General features: G+C 34.5%; 1 protein-coding gene across 2 annotated transcripts in view; it reads right to left on the bottom strand.

Moving 5' to 3' along the window:
• Positions 1–12,882, bottom strand: part of Dhc62B (Dynein heavy chain at 62B) — a 321,508-nt gene that overhangs the window by 256,618 nt on the left and 52,008 nt on the right. For both annotated transcript variants that reach the window (XM_081762141.1, XM_081762142.1), the window contains exons 10-13: positions 9,877–9,981; positions 5,743–6,004; positions 4,477–4,620; positions 813–932 (exon numbers count right to left, since the gene is read on the bottom strand). In XM_081762141.1, coding sequence (XP_081618267.1) covers positions 813–932; positions 4,477–4,620; positions 5,743–6,004; positions 9,877–9,981 — 631 coding nt within the window. The remainder of the gene's footprint in view (positions 1–812; positions 933–4,476; positions 4,621–5,742; positions 6,005–9,876; positions 9,982–12,882) is intronic.

Genomic DNA, 12,882 nt, shown 5'->3' with positions numbered 1-12,882 from the left:
TGAATTTGATCCAAATGTCCTTGCGTGCTTTAAGTATGCCCTGATTACATCCGTAGAAGTAGAAAGATCATTTTCTATTTTAAAAAAAATTGATATTGACATAATTTATCAACTAACAACTTGAAAAAGTATCTGTTATTGCGTGCAATCGCAGCTTAGGATTCCTTGTAGCACACAGCTAAAGTGTACCGAATTAAAATACACTTAGTAATTTATCTATTCGCTCGAAAGTTACCAAATTTTTTTCTCGTGTGTGTGGCAGTGTGTAGTGATAAAGTGTTACAAAAGTTTGGACTGCTGTGTGTAATAATAGTGCTCAAAAACTTTGGACAATTGCATGAAGTGACAACGTTTTGTAAATAATTTGTTTTGTAAATATATACGAAAATGATTTCATGCTTCTTTCTCTAGAAGAATATATCTTCTACAAACAACAAGCAGGCATGTTTCTATCAGTGGAAGCTCTCGAGTCCCATAACAGGAAAGTCATATCAGCAACGGTGGTGAAACTGGTTTGGACCCTTCACCCGCCCCCTCCCGTTCCCCGTCGCATCGCAAAATCATCCCTTGGATTCCAGGCATCTGGTGATGTATAATTGGGCGGAAGATATTAAGTACACTGGCTCTAGTCCTCCCTGAAAGTGAAAAACCAAGAATATCCTCACTAAGTGCTGATCGATGAACTCTGTATAATACGAAACACGGTCGTTCGCAAAACAACTGTCAAAAATTCTGCTATTTTTGGTAAATTATGTTTAAATGTTGTATCACACAAGAAGAACGCGTTTGAACTTAAATCTCTTCATACTTACTTTCAGATCATCGAGCTCTGGATAAATTGAAATCGGGAACTTGAAAAGAGCTTCCTCTTGGTTGATCCAAACTACAGTAGCCCTGAACTTTCTTATTTTTTTATTAAACCAACGTATATCCTGAAAGAAAATGTAAGAATTATTAGAATACACAAAGAAAATATTACGAGTTAACTTCTCCAAATTTATCTCTATTCTAAAGGATATGAGAAACTAATTCTCTCACAGCATAATACTTATTAGATTCTAATATTAATAGAACGTGAATTAACAACATTCTTCATGTAAATGAAAATTTTATCAATGATATATATATATATATATATATATATATATATATATATATATATATATATATATATATATATATATATATAAAACTACATGAACTGACATAAAATAATGGGTACTTCCGGTTGACGTGAAACGTTTGAATTTGGCATGATTGTAGCTTTTCGGGACTAACCCACAGTAAAATTGCCAAAAGTGAATATTTTTATTTTTTGGGGGGATAAAGAAATTTTCCATGTTATTTTATTTTTTATTTATTTATTTATTTATTTATTTTTTTCTTTTTTTTTACCTATAATCTCATGTTTCAGGTACTTGGAATTGGAATAAAAACTTGAAATTCGGTATACTTGTACGTTTTTGTTAGTGTACGTAAAAGAAAGGAATTTTTCAAATATCAGCTAGTCTGAAAAGTATTCAGCTTTCTGCGTACGGGATTGCGTTAGTGTCCGAAATCTCAGAGAATATGAGTTGTAGTGAAACAGGCTTAACGTCATTTGGCAGATAATATTTCATGCAAGTAAATGTGCGAAAAGTATTGGAATTCTTATAATTAGACATAAAATACTGCGTCGTGAAGATGAATTAACTTTCCGCGAAATTGCGGTACATTTTACAATTTCATTTCGACAAAGATGCAAATTCTGTGCAGACCTATGAAAAAAAAATGTTCTTTTATGAGCATGACACGTTATGAAAAGCAAAAGATAAAAGATGGTTCAATCGCTTTCGTATTAGAAATGTCCATATCCAAGATCTTTTTGTAGCGGGCAAACAATCACAGCAAAAGTGAAGGATATTCTGGCAAAAGTCGAGCAAGACTGGCATGTAAGTAGTTATGACATCACCAGTGACCTAAACATCTATCACCAAAAACAGTGTTTAAACCATTTGGATAAAGTTGGCTACAAAAAGAAGCTTGACGTTGGGTGCCTCATTATCTGATTCGAAAATATTTACTTAATCAAATTTGTGTTTGCTAATCTCTACTTAACTCGATCCTTTTCTGAAGTGGTTGACCACGAGTGATAAATAGTGAATAGCCTACGACAACAATGTAAGAAAAAATCATAGTCGAAACTCTACAATATATGGCAAAGAGCACACTGACGGCCACACTGTGCGTTTGGTGGAATTGGAAGGGTATCGTGCATCACGAGCTACTGCTGCCGGGCAGAAAGATAAACATAAATTTGTACTGTTGCAATTGATGCGAATGCACCTAGTAAGCTAAATGAAACGGTCGGAACTGTTGAACAGGAAGTGTGTCGTATACAACACTGGAGGTATTGTAAAAACTGTTAAAGTTCCAGTACTGCTTAAAATTATGTAACTTGGGAACTTGTTGTAATTACACCTATCAAGCAATACTCTTTTAATGTTATAGAAGCAAACTAAATCAAAAATTGTTTGTATAAGTTTCTGCAAATACGCTATTTTAAGCAAAATATCAAATTTACCATTTTTTCACATTTCCCGAAAGATTTGAGATATCAAATTGCTGTGAAAGGTATTGTAATCTTAACTTCTATTGAAACCCACGTACGTAATTCGATGTAATGCTTATCTAAACACTTCTTCGAAAAAAAAGTCCTTTGAAAAAAGTCAAATTTTCAAGTCTTGTAACTTTGTTTCTACTTGTTCGAAATGCGTCATATCATGACCGCAGTATTCAACATTAAGATACTTTGGATGTGCATTATCCCTTCCGTCTCACTTGTGTTATTAATGCTGTAGAATCCTCTAATGTTTGGTTGTTTTCAGATGTTTGTAAAATTGTAGCATCCTTAGTTTGCAACACTGCATGACAAGTATAGTATTGCACGTTTTAATTTCATATACAGATTTGAAATATGTAGTAATCTGACGTAGTGCTATTTGAAAAAGTACAACTTTATGTTGGATTGGCAACACTGTTAACATTGTAGTATCACTGAGTATGCCAAACAATGTTCCCCTGGCATGTTTGTATAGTACAAACTTTCAGCATTTTTTGTCCATTAGCATAAGTTACAAGGTCGTGTCAAGATAAATGGTCCACCCTGTATATAGAAACAATATAAACACACACACATATAAATCTAATAATTTCAGTAAGTGGCTAGAAACTGTCATTTGCACAGCTAATAGCTTTTTTATTTTCCTAACAGTGACACATACAATTCTGAGCTACTTGTAATAAACCATTCATCGTCTGTATAGAAATTAGCTCTGAAGCAGACTGGAGTAAGCAGTAGTGTGATAGACTGACTAGTAACCATAACATCCTTTGCCTGAGGCATTTCCTGATTCTTGTCACTCATATCAGCTGATAACTTGCTAAAACTGACAACGATCGAGATTACTTATCTTTTCACTATACATGAACAAATGATGAAACAAGTTCAGACTGTGATGTAGTAGTAAAAGAAAAATGTAGGGAGAGGACTCCTCCATGGGATATTGTGAACAAAATTCTCATTTAATATCTTGGTTATGTATATTTTGTACTTCCGTTGTTTATGCAAATACCTCGTATAGACATATGAAAGAAAAATATAATTGCCTGTATCAGGATCATGGACAAAGAATTGTTCTTAAATTACTCCATTAGTAACAAAAATCACGAATATGACATTCTCGCGGAAAGAGAATGCAATAAATTGATATTTAATGAGGAGGAATAAGGATCTTCTACTTATACTTTAGTAGTTCCTTCGGTTTGGATTATTTTATAAACACGTAGGAGTTATATAGAGGTGCCTTTCTGCCACGTTTAAACTTAGCATCATGATGCAGTAACAATAACTGCCTTCGTACCATAATAGAAGTCAATTGAAGTACAAGTAACAAAAACTGATTACAAAACCAAAAACGAGGAAATATTTTCATTATGTTGTTATAGGAAGGAACACTTTGAAGATTCTTTCTTAAGTAACAACTACAAAGTGGGAAAAAACAGTACCACTTTACTAGAGTGCATTGTATGAAACCGTCTCTTTTCTACTTCGATAATCCATTTCTTTTAGGCAAATACCTATATTTTGTAAAGGCGAAATTAATAAAAACTCTCCACTGACTTGCCATATGAAAGTGAAGTAGCCCTGAAGGGTCCAAAAGAAAATGGAGAGTACTAAGCTTCCTAAAAGAATTAAGGCGATGCTGCTCACTCACGCATAACCTCCTCCCCTTTCTCCCCGACTATACCTTTGGTTTGGTCATTATCTATAAAAAGCTTACGTATAGAAGACCATTAGCACTTAGTTTCAGAAACTTAACTTTTCAGATCATTATTATAACATTTACTAGAACTACGAAACGAAAAATACTGCAAATGTTACAGGCAAGATGATGATAAAATACGATTACATGAATATGTTCAACAAACACTTACCTCCAGGTAATCGTAAATCGCATTAATGTCCCACAAAGCGCTAATTATATCCAGTCTCTCAAATACATCTTCAATTCCTTTGTGCAACTCCTGTGTTGTGGTATACAGTCTTTGTTCAAACTTATCCTTGTATTCTTCGAATATCTGAAAATATTCCAATAAACTTTTTATTTACTATTATCAAATAAATAAATTCCTAAGATATATATATATATATAAACAAGTCTGAAATCAATTTCATCCTGAATTTGTATTTACATCCTGTGCCAGCAGCGAGACTATATAAGACGTGACTTATAGTTTAAAGTAGAATCTGAACTACTGTACTGTATTTAATATACTCCCCCCACTAAAAATCGACCCTTATACTCATGAATCAAAAACACAAGTCCTTCTTGACCAACAAGGAGGGCTCACCCCAAACTCCGTTTGTTGTTATCGCTTAATTGTGATTTCATTATGCTATTCGAAATATTACATTTATAGCTTCGACTCTTTCACTTCCAACGAGCTCTCCTCGCTGGTCAAGTAGAGCACACGCCTTTGGTACACAAGGTCCCGAGGTCAATCCCAGTGGGACAGCAATTGAACGCATTATAGTGGGTCGGATTCCACTAACTGAAGGTCCCCGGAACTCGCGGGTTTTGGCATTTGATTTCTATCCTCCCTGACTTCGGCCTTTTCTAAATCCATATGTGTTTCGTACCATTCCGCTAACTACGATTACCGTAATTGAATTTTGTTCGCTACATTTTATCCATGATATCACTGAGGAATTACTAAGAAATATGTGTAAAACTTTAGCTGAAAATATATTCTTCCTTTCTATCCCTCGTTTCTAGCTGTTTTCTATTTCTTAATCTCGTGTTTTCTTAAAGGGATTGAAATGAATTTAAAATAAGGCATCCCTCACAAATACCTGTTACCTTATAAATTATAAATGCCTAATTATTAATTAAATTAATTATAAATTAATTAAGTACCTAAATTACATATATATTTTTTTGTATTAATATAGCACATAATGACGCATTGTGGTCTGGGAGGGCTAAGGAAAATTTACGGACGCCAGGCCCTTCTAGCTTCCCCTGGCTGCAGACCTCCCAGCCTATTAGTATCAGTCTATAGAAAATACGATAAACATTAAATTTTAAAATATTCTTTATACCATGTGAGGAACAAAATAGTTTCTCTTTTACATAAATCAACAGATTGAAATTATAAAATGAGTCAATATTTTATAGCCTTAATAGATGCAATACTTACTTCAATATTTTTACGGAAATAATACATGATCTTCTTTGGCCAAAGCATTACGACTTTGTTCAATTTCTTAACCGTACTGCTAACAGTCGCTACATCCATCAGGAGCATCATATCATCAAAACATTCTTTTATTTTTTCCTGCAGCTTAGGCAGCTCCACACCTCGAGCATTAATCATAAATGCATTGATTCGTACCAGCTGAGCTGTATTCTTGGGGATTATGACTGCTACCCTGGCGATATGTTGGAACGCTACGCATATTCTTAAAGGAAATATAAAAATCATGGACAAACTTTGGAATATAAAATCTTTATAAATATACTGAGGATAAAATTAAAAATACAAAAATAATGTTCTGGAATTAAATTAGCATTATGAAAATTAAAATATACTATGTTTAAATATAACATAAAATATAAGATCTATACATATATAGGGTGTCTCAAAAGTCCCCTGACATATTGTAACTCTGTTATTATCAAAGTTACAACAAAATGTAAGAGAGAAAACCGTCTCCAAATATGATGATTTCAATCTAAAGTGAAGGAAGATTTTAAATCAGACGAGCCGTTTGGGATGTACACTCTTTACGCGCCTAATGTTAAATGAAAATGCGACGTTGCCATTTACCTGGACCCACATAAGTGGAGTTGCTGTTTGAAATGGGGGCTGGCCATCGACATGTTAGCGTAAAAGACATAGTATAAAAGTATTTTAATATGCAAATCATGAGGATACACAAACGACAATGATGTACTACTATATTATGCCGACACTCCGCTCCATCACTTTGTTATTTTATATCACCTACCCTACGCAACCTCTGCTCATAGCATATGCACAGTAACACTACCTAACGTGTGTCTCCCCACTCTACATTTTCCTGAATCCTACCAGGGACAGAAACATTTGTTCATTAACATAACTTAATAATATGATAAGCCATCCAGTGTAATACACTATTCCACTATTTTCCTCCTTTTCTCTACTTTTATTTATTTATTTATTTATTTAAAGGAAAGGAAAGTCTCCTTTTACTTCTTGCAATTCTCTATCTCGTCATCATGATCTCTTTCTCTTCCATATTTATGTGCTCAGTCAATAATTCATAATTATTACAACAGAATGTTTGAAATAGTAAATAAACTACCTAAAATGACTGTTGTTCGCACGAGGAGAATATAGTTTATGCAAAATATTTGAAAGTAAAGGAACGAGTGAAATAATTAATGAACAGCAATATCTTCAATGTTGTCCCTGTCAATTTCCGAACAAGTTGACATGGCCGTCCTTGCATAAACCTAGGCATAAATGTCGTCGGGATTGTCACTAATCAGCTTAGCAACCCCGAAAATTACGGATTCGATACTAATATTGGTCGTTTTCAATTATTTGTACATCCCAAGCCCTTCTCACCCACTAGGCGTATACAAATAAATTTCCCCTCCCAGTCTTGAAGTGTAAATTTTCAAAAACACTGGGACGCGGCTTCGCTCATTTTTAATAAGGAGACTATATTCCAAACTCCGTCTTCGTAACTTGACAGGACACGCAATTTTTCGCATACATTTTGACTTCCCCTACCTCTTACATAAGCATTTTAATTAGGGCTGGATTAACCCATCTGGAGGCCCGGGGCTAGAATAAATATGTGGCCTCTGCTGACTTCATCTAATACATTTCTGTGATGTATAGTAGGAAAGTTAAGGGAATATGTTTCATATTTTTGGTCATACTTTATCTTATAATGATGATTGTATCTTGTATCAACCATTTTAGACAGCCAGCTGAGATTTTGATCAGATTGAAGGCCCCCTTCCACCTGGAGGCCCGGGGCTACAGCCCCCCTAAACCCCCCCTTAATCCGTCACTGATTTTAATTAAAGTAACATGCTAAAGTACTAAGTAAGGTCATGGTCCACTCATGTACCAAAAATCATCAAAATCGTTGCAGCGAGCTAGTAGTAGTTATACGTCAAACAACGTTTTAATTTTATAGATAAGGGACAAACACCTCAGACGCACTAAAATTTCACGACTTCCAAACCTCAATAAAGCAATTTCTAGCAGAAAGTTCAAAACGCGTTAACAAAGTAGACAACAAAACACAAAAAAAGTTAATAAAACATTTATTTAAAAAAAAAATCCAAGGTTGTTTCATATGAATCCAGCACAAAAGGTGCTCAAAAGGATCCTTTTAAAGTGATATTTTAAAGCATAACTGAGAGAAGATTTCAGAAACATAATCCTTGTTACTCCATTGCATTTCAGTTATAAACGCTCCCCAAAACCTTGACTAAACGCCAGTCTGGAAAATAGCCGCATTTCCGGCGTTGCAAATTCTAATGCATTGTTTACAGTCCATGGAGATAAATTGGTGATATTTTTTAGATGAATAGTTTAGTTTAGTTTAGTTTAGTTTTTTTCAATTCAGGATTCATTGTCATCTACTTATTTTGTACCATTCGCAATATTCTCCTATGTGGTCTCATCAAGTCCAGAAATAATGGCTCAGTTTACCTAATGGATAGGGTAATATTTTTTCTTGGTTTAATGTCCCACAATTATGAATCAAGGCTAAGGGAGATAGTGATGATGAGGTAGATGCTAATGCTAAAATGACGAAAATGGAAGGTAACGGGAGCACCCCAAGAAAACTCAAGCAGCCAGTGTTTGTCCACCACAAAGTCCACCTCGGCGGGAGCTGAGATCAAGTTGTGGACCCCTGAACCAAAGGTGAGAGCTCTACCACTGAGCCACATGACTACAGGTAAACATGTGTTATACAAATTCTCACACAACGCAGTAACTTTCAGAAAGTAAATTTCATAGTCTTTGATGTGTCAAGAAATTAATCTTCAACCCTCACGTTGTCAGAAAATTTTGACAACTCCACTATAAAATGACGAGAAAATGATACCCAATATATTTAACGAGCTACCGAGTACAGTTAGTGAAAAATGGTTTGTTGTGACGGGGAATTCGAACTGTTCAAAAGTAACCCTCTCTACCGTGCCATGTGACCGAAAAATGTGTCTCAAGCATTTATGAGGTCGTGGAACCTGCTTTTCGATTACACAACAACTAAGGCCAGTGATATGCACGTGATAATCCACATGTTTGTCTCCTTAAGCGTATATTTGGATCTATGAATCTGTCTACACTTTACATGTAGTTTTCAAGTATTATAAAATAATTATATAAGTTCCAGTTGCATTTTCAATATTTTATAAAAATGAAATGTCACATTTAATCTAATGTACCATGTTTATGTATTTTCAGCTAAAAGTGACGGGTGACTAATGCAAGTAATGATTACGAAAAAAATGAAGGAATGTGAATGTCGGAGGAAAAGGAAGAACCCCGAGAAAACCAACAGGCAGGATGTTATCCATCACAAAATCATATAACCTTATGTTCCCACTGGGAAAATACTAACCTCTTAGAAAGAACATGTCTCTATAAAAATTTATTCTTACTTTTATTATTGTAATTACATTTAGAAGGAAATAGGTTGGCACGCAAACTGAGATAAAAAAAAATAATAAGCAAATTGCTTTGTTAGAGTTTGTTTATTTGTAGCACCTAGGATATACATGAGGCGGGCCAACATTTCAAATGAAATTCGAACTACGCTACTCATGTTTTTATCTAACGCAATTACTCCCACTCAGGATCAAACTCACAATGATGCAAACGCACATGAGTTACTCATATGGTCATGAAGGGATGCAATAATAAGAAACATTTTCTACATGTTATGGCTATGCGTTTTATTTCACTGAAATAGTAATAACTATATTGAAATACTGTGAATTATTTTTAAAGTAATCTTTCTTTAAAAAATCAAATTGTATTCACCTAAAATACCTTCTAATTCAACTTTTAGATGTAATTTACTATTGCAAGTTAAGCAATTATCCAATCAATATTTATTAAACAATAAACTCAGTACCTGACAATGAAGTGATCAAATTCTTTAGTCATGTTTACCTATCAAAAATATAAAATATTATGTGTTTTATTCTAATATTTAAAAAAAAAAAAACTAATGTAATAATTGATACAAAAACTTATATCTAAGATATTCTAACAAAGCAATATACAAGCGAAGATAGTTAAAAAAAAAAATACCTGATGCACTGACGAATGTGAATTCTGACCATTACTTTCACCATTTGAACCATGTACTGCTTCAACCCCGTTGTGAAAATATTAAGGAGATCAACCTGGCAAAACCTTAAAAGGTGAAAAGTAAATTAATCTAAAGATTATAAACGAATTATAACATAGTTATTTGCAGTGGCGGCTTGTGGAATAAAAGATACGGTGGGCCAAGCCCCAAAACAAATACTTTATGGTTACTACTACTACTACTACTACTACTACTACTACTACTACTACTACTAAGATATTATTATTATTATTTTTTATTAAGTTAATTTCTTAAAAACTCGAAATTGCAGTCAGAAAAACTTATCATACTAACACATTAAGTATAATTATAGGGTAACTACGTGACAAAATATTTTCTGTACTAACCTAATTATCTATACATATACTCTGCTCTTCTATGCTCAAGGTTGGAGAATTTCTCGATCAGTTTGGTGTTAAATTCCTTTATTGTGGTAATATAGTGTTTGTGTATAGACAACATTGTTAGTGCATTGAGTCTGCCTTGATTCATCGAATTTCTTAGACTAGTCTTCACTCTTTTTAATGTACTGAATTAATGTTCTGATTCTGCTGTAGCTACAGGCGTTGTCAACACTATGTCCACCAGTTTTGACACCTCAGAAAATGTATCTGTTAAGTCATTGTCACGCAGAGATAGTAATAAATCACTGGTGTTATTAATTGCGCAAAGAATATCATTGTTGTATGCGGCCGACAGTTCGGATTTGAGCTTTTCTTTGCTCAGCATCGAATAGGAACGGGATACAACTGTTAAGTTATTTTCCGGGAAGGAATGTTTAAAAGTGGAAAAGTTCTGAGGATTCACCTATTGAAAACGTGCGTAATACTTTCTAACAACACGCTTTCTTTATTCATTTTCGCACAACCCCACAAAAACACAGGGGGAAAATAGCACAAAAGACACTGAGAAGATGCACGTTTAAACTGAGAGCTGGACAGGCAGTTGATTTTGGATCCCTTCAGCAGAAGTAAGACAAGAAAGCAATGTCAAGGGACAAAACAACTGAAAGTGTGGAATAAAACAACCTCTACAGACAAAGCGAATTTTGGCAGAAGCAAGCTTCAAACCTTTTCGTTCGGAAGGGGTCGGGTGCATTCGAGTGATGAGAGCCTACGATTCTTGACCCATGCCACCTATATTCAAGCTGGGTTTTCACGTTGTTCGTCACACGAGTTAATGCGCGATGATACTAAGACCATACTGAAACAGCCCAGGCCCTTTCTGCCTTTATTGTGTACTGATCGCGTGAATTTATTTATTTACTTATTTATTTATTTACTTCATCTAACCAATACATGGTATTTGGAGGGTTCAGTTCACATGTACACCTTGTCTCAAAAAGGTTGAGCGCATTCTTTATTGGTGTTTTCAGGCAAAAAATTTCTAAGTCCAGCTTCGGGTATCTTCGGGAAAAAGTAAGCCAGGTTCGAACCTCCAAGCCAGCCTTTGCAATCGGGAAAAAGTTTGCAGATGTGTTTTTCTTCTTTTCAATATAATAGGACTTGTTACCAAGTGTTTAAAAAAGCAACATTGATTGAAATACTTAATGATACAATATTTCGAAACTTTTTTTTTTAATGTCAGCACATGCTTGTTTGTCATTTAGCTCTCCATACGTAATGGAACATTTAAATACGTTAAAGAATCTTTCCATATGTAAAAGAATGCTCAAAGTTAAGAAATAGAATATAATTATCGCCTGAGTACTAAAATAAAAGTCAAAGTAGAATAGAAACAGCGTTTGTAATGGATATGAATGTCATAATTATCTTGAGATCCGTTATACATCGCTAGAAGCATAGTTCTAGAAGTCCTTGTGGTAGCTCATTGGTAAGCTGTCGGATTTCAAATCATAAGGTTAAGAGTTCGAATCCCGTCCAGGTTAACCCTTTTTTTAAATTATATTTTCCGCAATGCATGAAAAATTATATAAAATAATTACATTAGAATACATAAGTTGTGTATATATAAAATAATCATTGCAGAACATAGTAATTATTATGTTTAAAATATAACATCTGAGATAATTTTCACAGTAGGTCGGTATTATATATGAGGATGTAAATACAAGTTAGGAAAATCATTTAATAGCAATAAATAAGTTATGTAGTGTATTTATTTGCATCTATTTGTCATACAGATGTAACTTCTCAATATTCTCATTACAGCATGTCATTTACATTCGTGAAATACAATATATTCCTACGGATATAGAAAGTGTATAAACAGAGTATCCAAAGTCGTATCCTGCTTCAAGACACATAACTTTTCCCGATCCCCTTAACGTCACGGGAAGAAACACAAATTCTCTTTAGAACGGAATGTCGTTACTTAGAGTCTCATTCCAATACGTTGAATATGCTTTTGTATATTCATCTCTCTCTCTCTCTGTCTCTGTCTCTTTCGCTTTGTTTATGTGCGTGTGTGTGTGTTGCGGAATATCCCAAGTTGAATACAACATTTGCCAAGTATATGAGCATCATTTTCATCGAATACCAGAAATTGAAAGTCGTGTTTCTTCAGGTTGGGTTTGCGTGTTCATGTTAGCTCACTGGTAGAGTACTGACTTGCCAATAAAGAGGTCTTGAGTTCAAAGCCTACAGCTAATTATCATTCTTTTGTTAGTAGGATTACACAGAAATCGGATACAAGGAGTGGTTTACTTCTAGAAATATTTTCAGAAGCGTTTAGGTAGCCCTGAAAAGGGCTGTTTTCGGGAGTTAAGGCGGGGACATTAATATTGTGTCCAAGACCCTTCTGAATTTATTACACGCTCCATTCTTCTGGGCATGGAATCTATTATATGGGTGACAAATCTATCTCCTTCCCCTACCTCCAGCCATGCTTCGGAAACAAGATGCCACAGGTCATCCTGAGTTCTTGGTGGATCTGCCTCAGGCCAACTTTCCCTTAGAGTACGCTTCACTTCTGCCCACATATTT

The sequence above is a fragment of the Thermobia domestica genome, chromosome 6 (assembly GCF_964235325.1).
Source record: "Thermobia domestica chromosome 6, izTheDome1.hap1.1, whole genome shotgun sequence".
Classification (NCBI taxonomy): Eukaryota; Metazoa; Arthropoda; class Insecta; order Zygentoma; family Lepismatidae; genus Thermobia; species Thermobia domestica.
The sequence above is the reverse complement of the archived record's forward strand: the minus strand, read 5'-3'. Positions and strand labels throughout refer to the sequence as shown.